The 18,631-nt window shown below is 29.9% G+C and overlaps 2 protein-coding genes across 2 annotated transcripts in view; one reads left to right on the top strand and one right to left on the bottom strand.

Moving 5' to 3' along the window:
* The window catches only part of LOC111642258 (pre-mRNA-splicing factor CWC22 homolog), a 26,565-nt gene extending 19,905 nt beyond the window's left edge, over nucleotides 1–6,660 (top strand). The window contains exons 10-13 of the mRNA XM_023388578.1: nucleotides 2,267–2,394; nucleotides 2,915–3,016; nucleotides 5,430–5,563; nucleotides 6,418–6,660. Coding sequence (XP_023244346.1) covers nucleotides 2,267–2,394; nucleotides 2,915–3,016; nucleotides 5,430–5,563; nucleotides 6,418–6,536 — 483 coding nt within the window. The 3' untranslated portion in view covers nucleotides 6,537–6,660. The remainder of the gene's footprint in view (nucleotides 1–2,266; nucleotides 2,395–2,914; nucleotides 3,017–5,429; nucleotides 5,564–6,417) is intronic.
* Nucleotides 6,661–11,816: 5,156 nt separating this feature from the next.
* LOC111642257 (F-box only protein 42-like) overlaps nucleotides 11,817–18,631 on the bottom strand; it is a 36,520-nt gene continuing 29,705 nt past the window's right edge. Inside the window, exon 10 of the mRNA XM_023388576.1 lies at nucleotides 11,817–12,579. Coding sequence (XP_023244344.1) covers nucleotides 12,258–12,579 — 322 coding nt within the window. The 3' untranslated portion in view covers nucleotides 11,817–12,257. The remainder of the gene's footprint in view (nucleotides 12,580–18,631) is intronic.

The following is an 18,631-nucleotide window of genomic DNA, read 5'->3' as shown; positions in this document are numbered from 1 at the left end:
TATATATATATGTTAGTTTCTTTAATTAAATGAGCAGAAAAGATTTTTTTGTGCATTTTTATGCTCCCATGCATGCAAAACAACTCTTTATTAAATAGTGTAGAAGTAGAGAGTTTTGTTTGCTGTCATTATAAGTGTGTATTTCTCACAAATGGAACTTCTTTTGTCGGAATCGGAATATACTGAAGTCAAATAGTTAATTTGAAAAGTTAATTAGAAATTACTACAGGTATTGATGGTTTCTACACCATGTTGCACATTCAAATCATATTCTATTCACTTGAAGTGGAAAACATCGCCAATAAAGAATGTATTTAGTTCTGTGGATGTTGCCTTATAACTTATAAATGCAAACATAAAAAATTAACATTACAACTGAAATTGCTTTATTAAGAGTTTAATACTAGAAAAATTCAAAGAAAAAAACTACAATATTTGTGATACAAATTACCTGAATGTTAAGTGAATGGGAAACTTCTATTGATAAGATGCTGTACTGTACATTAATCATGGAATTGTCATACACACAGTTCTTTTAAGAAATGGAAGAGAAAAGATTGCAAAACACTAAGTTATCACTATATTTAAGCTTATAATACTTTCTCAAAGTTTTATTCTGTGCTGTTATCTGTTCATAATAATTTGTCAGTTTGTCCTTTACATAGTGTTGATTATGTGGATGATAAATCGATAACTGGAAAACTTCCAGTACTATTGTAATATTAACAGTGGTAATGGTATTAACAATTTCAAGTAATGTGTGAATGAACCTGTATCATGGGTCTTATGAAACAAAAAAGAAATATATTACAGGAAATTTAACTGAAGTAGTGGATATGGATTTATGGATTTATATTAACTGAATATGGATTTATAATAGATTCTGTTTGTTCTCTTTTCTTGTTTTTTAATAGAATGGTGGGGTGTATAGAATTTGGGCTTTTTCATAGAATGGTGGGGTGTATTCTAATTTATAAAATGTTAGATTTTGTTTTATCTTTTTTCAGTTTATGCTCTTCTAGCAATTTTTCAATTACTCTGTAAGGATAATTATTTAATGGAAATGTTTGACATGTATTTTGTATTCTATTGTTTTGGTCTTCTGTGTTTGTTGTTCTGGTTTTTAAAGCTTCTTATGTAGTATTGCAATGAAAATTGCTAAATGTAAGAAATTGCACGCTGTTGCCAAGAATTTCTTGCTTCAGAAAACTGTAGAAATGTATTGCATTATAAATGGAGAGGAAGCTGCAAAGGCATTATGAACTATTCAACTGTCAAATAATACAGTTTCATGGGTTAATGTGGGAAATGATCTGTGCGTGGGACTGAGAGAGTTAGGACCAAACATGGATTATATGTGCAATTCAAAATATGTAAAAATTTTCTTTAATTTACATTTATTATGACTTCATTCAGAAGGAATGAACTCCTGATTGTACAGATATTATCCATTTTATTTGTGCAAAGTGTGTAAAGTTTATTTGATAGGTATATCTGTAGGTTTTAATAGTGAAATTGTACTTTTCTTCATATTTACACCCAAACCTTACCAGTATTATTTAATTTGTGATAAAATAAAATAAATACTGAATACAGAGCAATAAACACTTGTGCAGATGCAGGGCAGGTGCCATTGCATGTGATTCCCTATGGGGGAGGAATACTCCCAAAAGCTTCCTAAAGTTTGGGAACCACTGCTTTATATCTAAGATTAGTAATCTATGGTTTTCATCTATTTTAAATACTTTAATATTTCCTATTAAGTTATCAGTATTTTTAATACTGTTTGGCAAGTTATGTAAATTATTTAATTTAATTTTTCTAAATTATTCAATACATAAAATTTTCTATTTGCCAGGGATCTGTATGCTTCTATTTTTTGTTTCCACTCTAAAATTAAGCTTTGGTATTCTATTATTATTTTGTAATATATAATTTAGTTAATTTAAGATAATTATGTTACTTTTATACCATTTTTTAATTTTTTAAAAATTCTTTCTTATGTCTGTTCTTTTTCTTGATATTCAATAGGTTTTATCACACATTAAACTGAACGAAGATGATACTACGTCATCATCTCGCATATTTATCAAAATCCTATTTCAGGCGTTATGCGAATACATGGGATTGTTAAACTTAAACGAAAGAGTTAAAGATCCGTAAGTTTAAAATTCTGTTTTTGTTGTTACTAGAATAAATAACATAATAAGAACATTATTTAAAATTTATAACTGTTATGTCTGTTCTTTTTCTTGATATTCAATAGGTTTTATCACACATTAAACTGAACGAAGATGATACCACGTCATCATCTCGCATATTTATCAAAATCCTATTTCAGGAGTTATGCGAATACATGGGATTGTTAAAATTAAATGAAAGAGTTAAAGATCCGTAAGTTTAAAATTATTTCGGTTTTTGTTGTTACTAGAATAAATAACATAATAAGAACATTATTTTTAAATGTTGCAGTGTTTTTTGTATATATAATGATCAAAAATTATAAATATTATAGGTATACAGCATAAAAGTACTTAGTATTCTAGTTGAGTGCAAGAATAATTAATATGCTTATTTTTCTCATATAAAGTTTGTATTTTGTAAATGTTTAATTAAAATTTGCTAATTAATGTTTTTTTTAAATACATGAAATTCTGAAATAATTGTTATTTAATAATAATTTTATGTATTAGAGTAATGATTTGTAATAAAAGACTCTGAAAGTAGCAATCTGGAAAATTTATAAAGAGCACTGCTAAGAAAATAGAATTTTAACTTTGTTATATATACGACATAAGAAATTATTTATGTAACTTATGAAAATTAGTAATATTTTGATAAATGATTTTTTTTAAAATTTATATTGACATATTATAAAATCATTCATTAATAAGATGCATTTTTTTGTAATTAGGACAATGCAAGAAGCATTTGATGGCTTATTTCCAAGAGACACGTCACGAAATACAAGATTTGCCATAAATTTTTTTACATCAATCGGATTGGGGGGATTAACGTAAGTATCAGAAACTTAATTGTAATAATACTTAAACTTCTCAAGTTGATATATTTTATAATCTTTTATTTTGAAAATGTAAAAAATCAAATTATTTGTATTTAAATTCCAATAAGCAGATTATATTTTAGAAATCATTGCATTAGCAAGTAAAGTAAAAAACAATAAATGAGTTTTCATTCTGCTATTAAAATTTAGACTTTAAAGATGTTTGCTGATTGCAAACATTAAAGATCTTATAATTAGTTTATTAATATTCGGATAAGAATTTTAATTTAAAAAGTTTAATGTTAATTAAACTTTTTAAATTGCTGGCTTTGCAAGAATTTCTAGGAATCTTATAAAGTTCTTAGTTACAATAAATACAAATATAATAATTTAGTGTTTGTGTTAGTCAACACAGCTTTATGCTCTAATTGTGTATTTTGTCTACTAATATAAATATCTGATTGCCATATATATAGTACTAATTTAATTAAGTATAGGTAATTCCTGAGTTACAACGAAGTTCTGTTTTGGGATGTGAGTAGTATACATATGACACGTACTAATCACAAAATTAGTTTGACACGTACTAATCACAAAATTAATTTATTTTTTAAAATTGTTTCATATAAATTTTAATATATGTTAAGTAATTTTTTCAGATAAGTTAGAGTTTTTGAAGTGAATGATAATATTTTTAAGTAAATTAAATTTTAATATTTGTTAAAGTGAGTGGTAATTTAAAAAATAATATAACATTGAAATTATTTTAATTTTTCTTTTANATGATGATCTCAGCATGAGCATCATCAACTGGTAACAGTTTTTGGATGCGTTCGTTAATAGCGGTTGCTCTGCAACCGGGAGTGTGCTGCTGTTTGTAGGCATTTAGGAACGACGGTGAAAGAAAGATGGCAGCACCCGCACTATTGATAGTATCATGATGGAGGAATCTATAATTCTAAAATGAGCTTTTAGAGGGAAAATAAGGGTCCCAATTGTAAAATTTGACCATTAAATGGATTATTTGTTGAAAGAGCATTCAAAGTAGCCACAAAAACAATTAGAATGCTCGCGCAGAGTTACGCAGAGGTATAAAACAACACACCCTCTATTACATTTCATGTTGTACGAGGGTTTTACCCAATTCTTGAACCGTGTTAGAGTGAATCCGTGCTATAGAAGTGCCGTGTTATATGGGGGTTACCTGTACTAATTTAATTAAGTATAGGTAATTCCTGAGTTATGACAGAGTTCTGTTTTGTGATGTGTATTGCAAGCTGTCATAAATATCACTGGATACTCCTAATGTTAATGAAACAATCTTTAAAAATCTGAATATCAAAGTGTAAACTTATTCATATCGGCACCTGTTCATTACATAACAGTTTATGAAAAATTCATAGTTTGAGTTGAATATTGATTAATATTTGACTGATTTGTATTTGTATTTTAAATTCTCACACTTCTGAGGTCTATGTACTCTACAAGAAGAATTTGCAAGATTAAAGTTTGTCATCATATCCAATCAGTTGTGCACAGTTGACATCAGAATCTGTAGTGTTTTAGTTGAAAATGTAATCCCTAAAAGAACATTTTTATAATATATTGCCAAAATATAAATACTGATAAAGGAAGTTTTAACAATCAAGATACAAGTGAATTAGAAACTGCTTAAAATTTGTGCACCCATTTGTGTTTTTTTGAATTTTGCATTGTTCTTAAGACCATTTTTGCAAACTTTCTCAAAATTTTTCACTCAAAATATTCAATAGAAGTCAAAACAACACATGTGCTTACTTGAATAAAAAAAAATATATCAAATATCAAAGTTTACACTTAAAAATTGTGAAATTTTGTACAGAGGATTTCCAAAACAGTGTTAGAGCAAAATCGAGTCATGTTGTACGGGGATATCTCCAGTTTCAAACTGTGTTGTATGAAGGATACGTGTGTTGTGTGCATATATATATATATATACACACAACACACGTATCCTTCATACCACACAGTACAACACACATTGAAAAACACATATATGCTATTGATGTGTTATTCATTTGTTTTTTGATGAAGGTTGTTATAAATCTGATTACCTTGTCAATAGTATCTTTTACTTTGCATGAAATAAGTATCAATCTCAAGATACTTTCAAAATAATTTAGATATATTGACTATTTCAAAACTTTTGTCTGAGACTTTGTCCTGGTTATCATTGTTATAAATTTTACTCTGAAATTGAATCATTGTTTATAAATGAAAACTTAGCTGTATGAACTTTTAAAAAAGTCTAATCAGAAATAAGATTTTAAATTCATGGATTGGTTTGTTTATTATTGTGAATTTGTAGCAACTATTTTTATCAGTTATTATTTTGTTATATATTATCAAGATTACTTTTAAACAAATTGTTTTGTTTTATTTTCAGAGATGAATTAAGAGAGCATTTAAAAAATGTACCTAAACCATCACAGGCCGTGCCACAAGTGACAAAACCAAGTACAGATGAAGATTCTTCTAGCTCAGAAGAGGAAAGTAGTGAAAGTGAGAGTGCCGAAAGTGGTAAGTTTCAATTATTGTATTTTTCTGATAACTACAATACGTCTAACTACCTAAATTTTTTAGATTAAGTTCTGTTCCTCTTTTCTAAAAGCCCTCTAATTTTTTAAAATTACAATCATTTTACAATTTAAAATTACAATCAAATTACATTTATGGTTTAACTCTTCCTTGTTTTTAGTTGACAGTTACATAAATTTTCAAATAAAAACACATATGTAGGTAATGCTAATAAGAAACTTAATTGTAATAATACTTAAACTTCTCAAGTTGATATATTTTATAATCTTTTATTTTGAAAATGTAAAAAATCAAATTATTTGTATTTAANGCTCGGACAGATCGCTTTTATTCTCAAGGGAGAATATTTTTTTCTGTGCATATGCAGTCCAGCTTAAAAAGTTTTTTTATGTTTGTTAATAGTTTGTGTTACTTTTTTCCGAAATAAGTGTTTGTTTAGTTAATAAAAAAATGAATGAGTTTTTAAAATTTTTTGTTGTCTGTTGTATTCAAAATTGCAAAAACTTTATTGCAGAAGATGTCCCCCTTGAGAATAAAATCGATCTGTCCGAGCGATTTGCTTGGACAAACGCGATAACTCTGCCGTTTCGTTTTCGATGGCCCACCCTGTATATTAGATTAATTTAGAATAATCTGAATTGCTGAATCACAGATCACTGTTTATTTTCATACATCTTGACATTCCAGTATACAATAACATTATTTTTAAAAACTTACTTCTGTCCGATGTATTACATTCCAAGTACCATCAATTCCCTGTTTTCTAAATTCTAAAAAAGGATCCGATTTACTGAAGAAATCCTGAATAAAATATTTTAAAATTACATTTTGATTAGAATCATCAGAAGAGGAGTCCAGAAAAAAATTAAAAAACAAATCGTCCAAACCAAAAAATAAAAAGAAGAAAAAGAAATCCAAACATCACAAAAAATCGAAGAAGAAGAATAAAGGATAACACTTAGTACCAACATCACTGTTTTTGTACATTGTAAATACATCTTTCATTATGTGTGTCTTGTACTGTAATTTTAATTAATGTGCAATTTGTCTCATCTTTACAATAAATGTATTAGTTTTTACTATTGATTTTTTATCTTTATTACCATTAATATGAAAAAGTAAATCTTGCATATAGTAATTAAATGTTATCACTACTCAAGTTTTATATTGTTAAGATCAAGATTAACCATGACAAACAGCAGAGTGGGTCAGAGGCCACTAGGACCAATTTGGACAAATCGGGCTGTAATAAAAATTTTCTGGCCAATCTATACTAATATTATAAAGAGGTAATGTTTGTATGCAGCAGGTAATCTCCGAAACTACTCATCCGTTTTCAAAAATTCTTTCACCAATATTTAAAACGGAACCTCAGGGTGGACATAGGCTGTATATTATTCCGTTAAACATTCATATAAATTAAAATATATAATCTAGGTTAAGGCTTTTATGTCCAACAGATGGCGCTACGAGTACGACGCCCTAAGTTTGCTTGCCTGTGAGGCATTACGCTTTTCTGTGAAAATGAACTAAAGCAGATCATCATCTATCTATCTATATAAATAAAAATGTAATGTTTGTTTGTTCTTACTGATTCCTTTGAAATTTTGACACAACACTGCATTCGAATACTCGCGTGTTTTTATATAATATACGTGTCAAAATTCCCTCACTGGGGGGAAATGGTTAGGATTAAGGCTTACTGTAAAGAACTCTGCTTCTATTTATACTATTTTAGATGCGGTTTTTTGCGTTTTTTATTGCATTTTAATAGGGTACGTCAACAGAATGTACACTAAGAAGGGAATTTTCGATATTCCCCCCGCGGGGGAGAGACAGGATTAAGGCTTAATGTGAAGAACTTGGCTTCTATTATACTATTTTAGATGCGGGTTTTTGCGTTTTAATAGGGTACGTCAAGAGAATGTACACTAAGAAGAAATTTTTCGAAAAATTCCCCCCACACGGGGGAAGTGTTATACATTTATAATAGATACATTTTGAGCCACAACAATGCATGGCAGGGCCTGCTAGTGTCATAATAAAAGTACTACCTTGATTTAACCCAGCTAATCACATTTCAATGATTTTCCTTTTTTGTCCAAATTTTAAAGTGGGGGTTTCTTTAACACCTCATAACACCAAGTTCAAAGTTGGTGAAAGGTTTTGTTCACTCACTTTTAAGCTTAATAACTCCTGTGCTTTTAGTCAAAAATTTCTGAAATTTTGCAGGGTGGTTTGCATATTGGGGACAATGATACTGCTAAATTTTGATGGTTAAAGATAGAGAGATTAATGTGTCATATTTCATATCTTCATTAGGATTGAACTTAATGATGATTTTACTCATTAGCATTTAGTTTTATTATTATTATTATTATTATAAAAATTCGTCTATACCCTGAACATTAAGCTTTTTGCCATTTTATAACTTGATAATTTACTTTATTAAAAAATTGAATTAACAGATGGTGTGTTGCACAATTTTAAATTGTTTTGCCAGGAAAGTTACACAACTTTCCAGATTTTTTCTGACTCGTTCGCAAAATTAAGTTGGAATGAAAGACAGATTGTCGTTAAACATGTTCAAATAAGCCCTAAAATAGTAAAATCTTAAATATTTACTCAAATGGGTATAGCAGCCTTATACCTTTATAGAAAATTATTTTTTAAAATACAGGAAATACCTAGAATAGGAAATACAATATTATTAAATTTTTAATATTGTATACATTTTAAAGTATAGAAGATCAAAATTCATTAGTCTTATATTATTTAATAAGGGTATTTTGTATATTATTTAATTTTTTTTAATTGAAATTTTGAATCATTGTATAATGATATAATGTTACACTCTCTGTGTAACATTATATCATTACACAGAGGTTGTGGGACATAATCTGTTGTACCTGTTGACGTTCAGAGTGAGCAAAATGAACATCTTGTGCTTTATGAATCTTATAAGTGAATTTCTCTGATATTTGGCACTTTCATATTATGAAAGTAGAAAAGTTTATCTTTGAGTAATATACAATTAAGTGGGGATGGAGTGTTAACACTTCATCTACAGAAGTATAGGTACACTTTGTAAAATTACATAAAAATATATTTTAAACGTTTGTAATATATGGTTTCACCCCCCTCTGGATTACGTGAAGGCCAGTCAATATTTTTTTTAAACCAATTTTTTGTTGACATTGAAGGATGAATGGGAGCATTATCTTGAAACTTCCATTTACGACTTCTAATTAATGCACCAAATGTAATCATATTACTATACAATAATTCTTGATACTTTTCTGACTTTATATTTTTATCAACAAACATTAAATTAGTTTTACATACCACCCCAAATCATTACAGACCCACCCCTTGTTGGTTGCTCATTTTAACTCTGCTTTCTGGTCTTAAATCATGCCAATAATATGAAAACACATTAGGGCCATCTAAATTAAACGTATTCTCATCACTAACATTATTACCATTCTTCAGTCTGTCTTCTCTTTAGCCCAGTTTAAACACATTGATTTGTGTTTGGCAGTTAAAGGTGGTTTAAAGTTCACTTTTAAATGTTTTACATTGTCATTTTTTAAAGTTCTCCAAACAGTCGCATGAGATAAATCTAATGGTATTTCAGCAGCAGCTTGCCTTGTTGGCATGTTTTTATTAGTTATAAGCTTCAAAACTTTTCTCATTTCTGGATATTAAACATTTAGGTTGTCCTGACTTCCTTTTTTGCCCATAATTTTCACCTTGTTGCAAAACATTTCAAATAGCATTTGTAGATCTATTTACAGCTGCAGCAATTTGCCTGAACCACTCAAATAACAAATTTTATGTATTTCTTGCTCCTGAAGTACAGTTCCACAAGGCATTGTTGAAAATGTTTATATAATATTCAAAAAAACCATCATGACAGTTAAAACCAATGACATCTCACCCTAGTGGTGATAATTTTAATTATTATTATTGTGATAAATTAATTTTTAAGAGATTTAAGTGGTGTACCTATACTCTTGTAACACATCAAAAAAATGAATATTTGTGAAAAGAAATTTATTCTGCTTTATGAAATGTAAAAAACTTGATAATGATAAAAAAATAATATTTAGAAAAAACAACATTTATGGTGTTCCTATACTTTTGTAAGACTACTGTACATGCTCTAACACATTGGGATACTGTACATCCTACGTGGCAGCATCTGTGACTGAATTTCCAAGCAGAGCAGACACTGATACAAGTGAATGTGTGTTGAGTAATTGCATTTAGCTTGTAGCAACCACCAAACAATGCTTCTATTCACGCTTAAAGGAAGTAGTTGCTACCAAGCAAGTTTGATTACTGCTTCCAAAGAAAGAAATCCAGATTGTCTTTTATGATCATCATTTGTATTGTGAAATTTTATTTCACAATACAAATGATGAAATACATCAAACTTGCGATGTTTTTATAAGATGTGATATTTATAATATGTTTTGGTAATAAATGTAGAAAACTCTTCTGCCATAAGCTTTTGACGAAGTTGTCTCATCTCCATTTTGTAAACGACATGTCCACTTTGGAGAGAAGTTGCTCACGAGTCGGAAGCACGTACAAAGATTCCATCAACCAGCTGTTGCCGGATGCTGCCAAGTATTATGCAACCTTAGTTCTTGGCATTTCTTGTGTCCAATATGTTCCATTTTATAATTACTTTTATTTAACTCACAAAAGTGTTAATCTACTAGGTACCGGAATTTAAACTGGTCCATCACTGCTCTAACATGTTGCATCTGTTCACAAATAAAATGTTTTATTTAATACAATAGGAAGTGTTTGTGTGGTATTGGTCACACATCTTATAAGCAATAGTTGAAAGTTATATATATGAAAGTACTTAATTACAAATTTGTTATCTAAATTTACAAATTATTTGTTCAGGCATTATAAGGATTTAAGCAGAATTTTAGTGATTCAATTATTTGTTTTTATTTATTTTTTGCAGGGTTAATTCTGAAAAGATTCGACAAGGATTATTTATTTAAGTCGGTTGGTTTTTTGTATAATATGATATTGCGGGAAACGTGACTAATGAAACAATTGTCATACTAGAACTGTTCGTGGCTGGAAAAGGAAATCTGACATTGCCATTTTATGACGGTAGTGTTCAAAATTACTGCACAAAAGGAATTATTCTTTGGCAGGAAGAATAAGTCGAGGAGAAGCACATTAGAAATGCAACGCGCTGAGATAGTTGTGTGACTGGCAGTCAAATTTGGGTCACGTGGCAAGTGGTTTTGTGCGCCCCTGCCATCCAATTTGATTCTCTGCTACGGAAACAAGCTTAAAGTTCTTTGCAAGTAAACTTTGGGCTTGCACGCGGCACCGTCAACCCCTTTTAAAATGTTGTATTTAGTCTTTAAAAATTCCCTTATAGGAAAATAAAGTGAATTTTGAGTGTTATAATGACAATCTCAAAATAAATTATAAAATAGGGAAGAAAATGAGAAAAGTTACAACAATTGACAAAAAATTGAAGAGAGAGTCACTCCATAAACAATTGAATCTGTATGCAAAAAACTCTTGAATTGTCCATGACAAATGGAAAAGCACAGATTTTGATTCTTGTAAGAGAAGCTGCTTCCAGAAAGGTGACAGAGATCATCTTATGAATTTTTAGAATCCCACAATTCACATTAGGTGAACTTTAACACAAATAGGTTCTCTGATGTAAGAAAAGACAATATTTCTTATTGCACATAGGGGAAGAGTTAAAAATAATAAAATGCATGATTAACGTAAATACAAGAAAGCAAAGTTTCATCTTGAATTTCCTTAATCTGGAGATGTATCACATTTTCATATCAAGAATTTTGTGTATGAAAATACCAAGAAAAAGTAAATTATCATTGAGCAAATCCAATTTAGATAAATCAATCTACCTTCCGATTCCATGACTTGCACCACATTGTAGAAAACAAATGGCTTCCTCATTCTTTATCATCAACTGTGACCCATTGAATCAATAAATCTTATCTTCTTGTCTTCTTTTGGAGAGTATAAAAAAATCCCTTTATTATAATTACATCTTCTGTTCAAATTGTATTATGTTGTATTAGTAATAAAAACAATGAAAACTAGTAATAAAAAACAATCTGAAATTTATGTAGATGTAAGTTTCAGATTGTTTGTTTTTATTACTAGTTTTCATTGTTGTCAATTGATAGATATCATGCCTGAGATGGAATGCATTACGATTTTTCCCATTGAAGTTAATGAAATTCACTTATTTGTTTAACAACTTTTTGTTTGTGACAGAGTTTCCAGGAAGAAATTAAAGCTACAACGCGCACTTACCAACTTTATTTCTCTAGACTATCTGTTTTTCCATCATTGTTGACAATTTTGTGAGAAACAATATCAATTATATGTAAATTATTTTATTTTATTTATTATAAATCTATAATTGAAAATATGATAAACTTAATATTTTAATATTATAATATATAAAAAAAAAAACAATTTTTTATATAGAAATTTCATTAATGCCGGTTGATGAAACTTCAGAATTTATGCTAAAATGTCTGTATTTAAATATAATAAACTTATAACTTCCAAACAGTTATATAAATATCGAAATCATGACCACTTAATAATTGTGAATTATGTCACAAAATACGGCCATTTTCTGTATTTAAATAATAGATTTGGTTGCAGATAAAAAATATATTGCATTGGACACTACTTCCGGTACGCATTCTCCTTCCTGCTGGCGTGAATTCAAATATTTCTGTATACCTCCGAACATTATTATTTCTCCTCGTCCGAGAACTAGCGAGTAGAGAATTATTTCTTCTGGTCCGTAACTAGTGATGCACTGAAGCGGTTGCCAACGAACTTTGTGTTTGGTACAAGCATTACTTATGTCTAGAACGTATATGCACATGGGATTTCTTGCATTAGTTGGCGATATCAGTTTCTTTGGTTTTTGCCTACTAAACACAGCTTCTGGTGGCCTATTTAAAAAAGAAATTGTATTTAATACAATTTTTAAAAAATTATATTTTAAATTTATTAAAAACTTCATTATTATTGTACATATTTGTTAATCCAATTATTTTTCTTAAGAAGGCACCAAACACATTCTATAGTGAGCTTCAATTTTCCTCATTACCTAATATCACTGTCTAACCAGATGTGTTCTACCCAGAAATTATCATCAGCCTGATAGAATGAATCTGTCTGTAGCCACTGAATGGAAAAAAAAATGATACTACACTGTATTTTGTAAATATAATCTCTTCTCTGAAAACAAAACATGTGTGATGTGATGTATACAATTCCAGAAATACACACATGTTAAAAATCTGTAGACCAGATTCATATTTTGCACTAGAGCAAGTACACATTTTCAAAAATAATGCCTTTGTAGACAGTCAATTTTAAAAATTATTTAAGAATATAATCATCACACATTATTATTATAAAGGAAAGGCAATAAATGACTACCTGACTTTCATAATTGCATTTTCTATAAATATAAAGTATTATAAAAATCTAAATCTGGAGCTTCTCTCATTACAAATTTTTATAATTTGCATTTGTTGATGGAGAGTATTATTTTCCTTGGGAAAATGATGCATGAATAATTGTTTATTGTTGTATGCCATGGAAAAATAAATCTTTGGAACCTTTTCTGGCCATTCTAACATATTAATCAGAAATATCAGTAACCTGTGTTTTATGTTAATTAAATTTTTGCCACTCGAGTGGGTCAATTTGGTTGGAATTGCCAATAAATGTTGTTATTAAAAAAAAACTTAAACTATCTAAAAATACGACCAATACACATTTATTGGCTTCCTTTCTCAATTAATCATCAGTTGTTGTTAATATTGTTACTCTGTTTGAAACTACATAGTAATTAGTTTTGCTTTATGTACAAGCTACATGTCAACAGATATCATGTAAAATTAAACTGTGCATAAATTTGTGCTCCATCCTAAGTAAAAATTATTGCCTAGACACTTGTGCAACTATTTACAACAGAAAAAACTTTATTAAACATTCTACTTGTTTTTACCATAATTTATATCTTTTCCTTTTAAAAAAGATTTAAATGTGAAATGCATTAGCCAAAAAATTTCAGACATATTTTATATGGAGCAAAATGCATTAGGAAATGAAATAATTTTACAAACGGATTTAATCTTACAAGCCAGAAAATTTGAAGATGATTTTTGGAAATACGTCAACTGAGAAAAATATCCCAGTATTAACGAATGTAGCAAATATATTTATTCTTGTTTTGGATCTACTTACCTATGTGAATTGGCATTTTCATACTTAAGGTTAACAAAGACTAAACAACGTTCTGTCCTGACTGATTCCCATACTGAAGACTCATTATCATCATCATTGTGAGGATATACACCTAATTATAATTCCTTGGTTAGAGTCATGCAAACTCAGTCCTCCCATTAATGTTAAGGTAATAAAATAAATTCTAAATCTGTCTTTATCTGTAGCTAATTTGAATTAATAAACATTGTTAATAATTACTCATGTTGTTTTAATTCCCCTGTGAGGTGAGTTTTTTGATCCATTAAATAATTATGTTGTTTTTTATGTAGGTAGATATACAGGGTGTTTCAGTATGAGGTGCACTCCCGCAAACTATTGATAGATTAGCAAAAATTAAGTCTAAAAATCTTATATCATTCTTCCATGATAAATATTCCTGACCCAAAAAAATTGTGAAAGTGAAATCTTAAAATCAAATTATCAGCCATACTGTGCATTTTTATAACAACTTTTTCATATTTACAAACAAATGGTACCACATTTCAATTAATACTAAAAATCAAATTGAATTTTTTTAACTTAAAATATATCTTGAAAAAGTGTCAAAAAATTGAATTTTTTAGGTACGGAATGAATGTGTAGCTGCAAATATCAAAAGTTGGATCTGGAAATTAATTTTCTTTATGAGCCTATATCTTGAAAATTTAATAAGTGATTTAAAAAAGAAAAAATTTTGCTTATCTACCCATAGCTCGCAGGAGTGCACCTTGTACCAAAACACAGTGTATAAACATAGTATTATTTCACACCTCCACTCCCCACTTAGACTATGCCTATGACAACAAGTCAAACGTGACACATTTTTAAGATAAAAAGTAGAACTTATGTACACAAAAGTTGACCACCCCTGTTCTAGATAATTTGAAGACTAATATAATTTCACAAGCATTCAATTCCATACTACCTAACATATTTCTACATGTTCTGCGTGAATACTTCGATATTAACCCTGTCTTTTTAGACAGGGTTAATATCGAATAATATCGAAGTAAAACCGATCAGGGTCATATCAGGGTTAAAACCGATATTAACCCTGTCTAAAAAGACAGGGTTAATATCGAAGTAAAACCGATCAGGGTCATATCAAAGCTAAAACCGATATTAACCCTGTCTTTTTAGACAGGGTTAATATCGGTTTTAGCTTGAATAAACAAATTAAGACAGGGTTAACCGATATTAACCCTGTCTTTTTAGACAGGGTTAATATCGGTCATATCAGGGTCATATCGGTCATATCAGGGTCATATCAGGGTTAAAACCGATATTAACCCTGTCTAAAAAGACAGGGTTAATATCGGTTTTAGCTTTGATATGACCCTGATCGGTTTTACTTCGATATTAACCCTGTCTTTTTAGACAGGGTTAATATCGGTTTTAACCCTGATATGACCCTGATCGGTTTTACTTCGATATTATTCGATATTAACCCTGTCTAAAAAGACAGGGTTAATATCGAAGTATTCACGCAGAACATGTAGAAATATGTTAGGTAGTATGGAATTGAATGCTNTTAAGACAGGTAAAACCGATATTAACCCTGTCTAAAAAGACAGGGTTAATATCGGTTTTAGCTTGAATAAACAAATTTTTCTATCAAGACTATGCAAGATAAACAATTTTGAATTTCTAGATTTTTCTCCTATTAGTGGCGTAAGAATCCAAATTTTAACAAACATCATTCGTTGATGTCATCACATTCACTAATTGTTGTCGAATCTACCACCTGAGAAAAACTCCACTTACACTTTCTCGACAGTGAAAACGACTCATTCCCATGATCTGCTGATCTCTTAGCCAGGCGATATCAGGTTGGTATCGGAAATGACGGCCAAAGAGGCAGTTATCGCCATCCTTTAATGGAATATCATCTTACCTAGTGCTTTATTTAGTGCCAATGGATATACCTAGTTCTTGTGGATACTTCAGTTCAATAGATACTTTCTCGTCTACAGTTATGAATTTTGAGGATAAATTCTATCTCCAGTGACTAAGATACTTTGCTACATGATCAAGAACACCTCCCAAAAACGAGCATCAGACTATTTTCAAACATCATCAACCCAAGGTATTTATCGTCATGTAAACACTCTCTCACATGACCGCTTCCATTCAAAGATCCCTTGAAGTTAAGGCCTAATGAAATTGTAACAAAATTGTAAATTGTATTGTGTTTTCTTTGAAATTAAATCATTATTAGTTGTTAACTTGGTATCTGAGTGATTCACTTCTGGTATGCTGTCTCTCCACCCATCTCCATGCCGAATCTGATTGCCCAAGCACGTAACTGCTCACGTGACCGAATCAACATGCCGTCTTGGCTTCCCTGTCAATTGCGACACGGGGGTGTCAGTCCTGACAAGGCAAAAGAGGTGCCGACCCTCCAGTGACAGTGGCATTCCACAAGGATCAATTCTGAGCGGACTATTTTTTTCTGCATACGTTAATTTAATTTAATTAACAATCCCTTTGACAATATTAATTCTAAAGTAATAGCTTATGCCGACGATATAAAACTCTTAAATCACAATCCTAACATTTTACAAACCAACCTAGAAATTCTATCTTTAGCTTTTAGTAAAGTAAATTTAAGAATTAATACTCATAAAACTGTAGTGATGTGTTTCACTCTGATTAGAAATCTGCCACTTCCGCATCTTTACATTTATAATCATGTTTTAAATTATGTAACTTCATATAGTGATTTGGGAGCTGTCTTTGACAATAAATTGACCTTTAAAAGTCATACAGAAAAAATTGCAATTTGCCAAGGAATTTTATGGCAGTTTTATAAATCTTATCCTCAAAAACTGTACTAAAGTTGATTTTCTTTACAAATTTTGCAATCTTCAATACACTAATAATGCTGATGTCACAAGAGTCAGACTGGGACTACCTAATTTCAAAGAAAGAGTTAAGTATTTTGACTGAATCTATAAATATTTTAATGGTGTAATATACAATTACTGACTCAAGTTGAAAGTTCCCTCCATGATCACAATCATGTCTACACACACCCTTTTTATCGATTAGCATTACTTAAGTCATACATACTTTTTTTTATTGCTCCACTGATATGTCGTCCATTGAACACACCTTCATTAAGATTTTACAAAATATAAATGTTTATGCCAACATTTTCTACATAATATATGATCTTAGTTTCTTTTTTAAAATATTTTACTTTGTTAATTTTATTTATTTTATTGTATTTTTGGTAAATTGTGTTATTTGAGGGGTGGAAATCTTTTGTCCATTGACAGTTCCAATTACAGTGGGTGATTGGTAATGAACAAATCAGATAACAAACACTTTCACAAAAGATTTTTATGTTCAGACAACGAGCAAATGTTCGGATAATGAACACCTCACAGAACAAACATAAGAAGAAGTGATGTAAAATAATGAATACCGATTGATCTTCCCTTGTCTTCAGGCAACAATTCAAAACTTTTCAGAGCGCAGGAGACGTCGACATCGACACTCAACCCAGTATATAATGATCGGATAGTATTCATCTGAACTTTGAAACTCTCTCTTGTAATTCCAGCCTTTTATTTTTTTGACAGAAACAATTCGTTTATAATATTTGCAAGTCTGTCAGGCGGGCACTCGTTAAGTTTTGCATCGGTTTTTATTTTTGAAAGGTGAGAGTATAATAGCAAAAGTAGAGAGTGGTCAGATGTCTGATGTTGCTGGGCAGTATGGCTTGAACAGGTCTACAGTAGGCCACAGTTCAATCTTATCTAAGAAAGATACTGTATAATTAAGAAGACTCAAGCAGCTAAAGGAGTAACAAAAGTCACATCTGAGAAATAAAGAACATTGAAGAGCTCATAACAGAACCTGAAACTGATCTGACGACAGAAGAACACCAAAAACTCTTGAATGGAGAAGACCAAGAAACACAGCAAGATATGTTTTCTTCTGAAAAAGAGGATTAATGTCAATTTGGAGTTTGCCAATATCTGCTATAAAACATCTTTTGAAGAAGTGAGGGGATGACAGAACAACGGTCTTAGAATGGCATCCAAACCAGGTTGACGTATGTGGAATTGAAGGTGTTAATTAAATTAATAGACTTAGGGATCTCTACAATTACAATGCTATTAATTACTTCTGAAAGATAGTGAAGAGAAAAAAGCAATTAGACAGGTTCTTTAACCACCCACACATGGAAAAAACATGACTAATAAAAATGCAAGACTGTGTATGTAAGTATTTTTATTATTACATATAAATAAACGTAGTAATAACGTACATATTTTTTATTTTGGGGGGTCTCCAGAACGAATNGAAGAACACCAAAAACTCTTGAATGGAGAAGACCAAGAAACACAGCAAGATATGTTTTCTTCTGAAAAAGAGGATTAATATCAATTTGGAGTTTGCCAATATCTGCTATAAAACATCTTTTGAAGAAGTGAGGGGATGACAGAACAACGGTCTTAGAATGGCATCCAAACCAGGTTGACGTATGTGGAATTGAAGGTGTTAATTAAATTAATAGACTTAGGGATCTCTACAATTACAATGCTATTAATTACTTCTGAAAGATAGTGAAGAGAAAAAAGCAATTAGACAGGTTCTTTAACCACCCACACATGGAAAAAACATGACTAATAAAAATGCAAGACTGTGTATGTAAGTATTTTTATTATTACATATAAATAAATGTAATAAGAAAGTATATATTTTTTATTTTTT

Source organism: Centruroides sculpturatus, unplaced genomic scaffold (assembly GCF_000671375.1).
Source record: "Centruroides sculpturatus isolate CEXI.00-Female unplaced genomic scaffold, Cexi_2.0 scaffold1635, whole genome shotgun sequence".
Lineage (NCBI taxonomy): Eukaryota > Metazoa > Arthropoda > Arachnida > Scorpiones > Buthidae > Centruroides > Centruroides sculpturatus.
The sequence above is the reverse complement of the archived record's forward strand: the minus strand, read 5'-3'. Positions and strand labels throughout refer to the sequence as shown.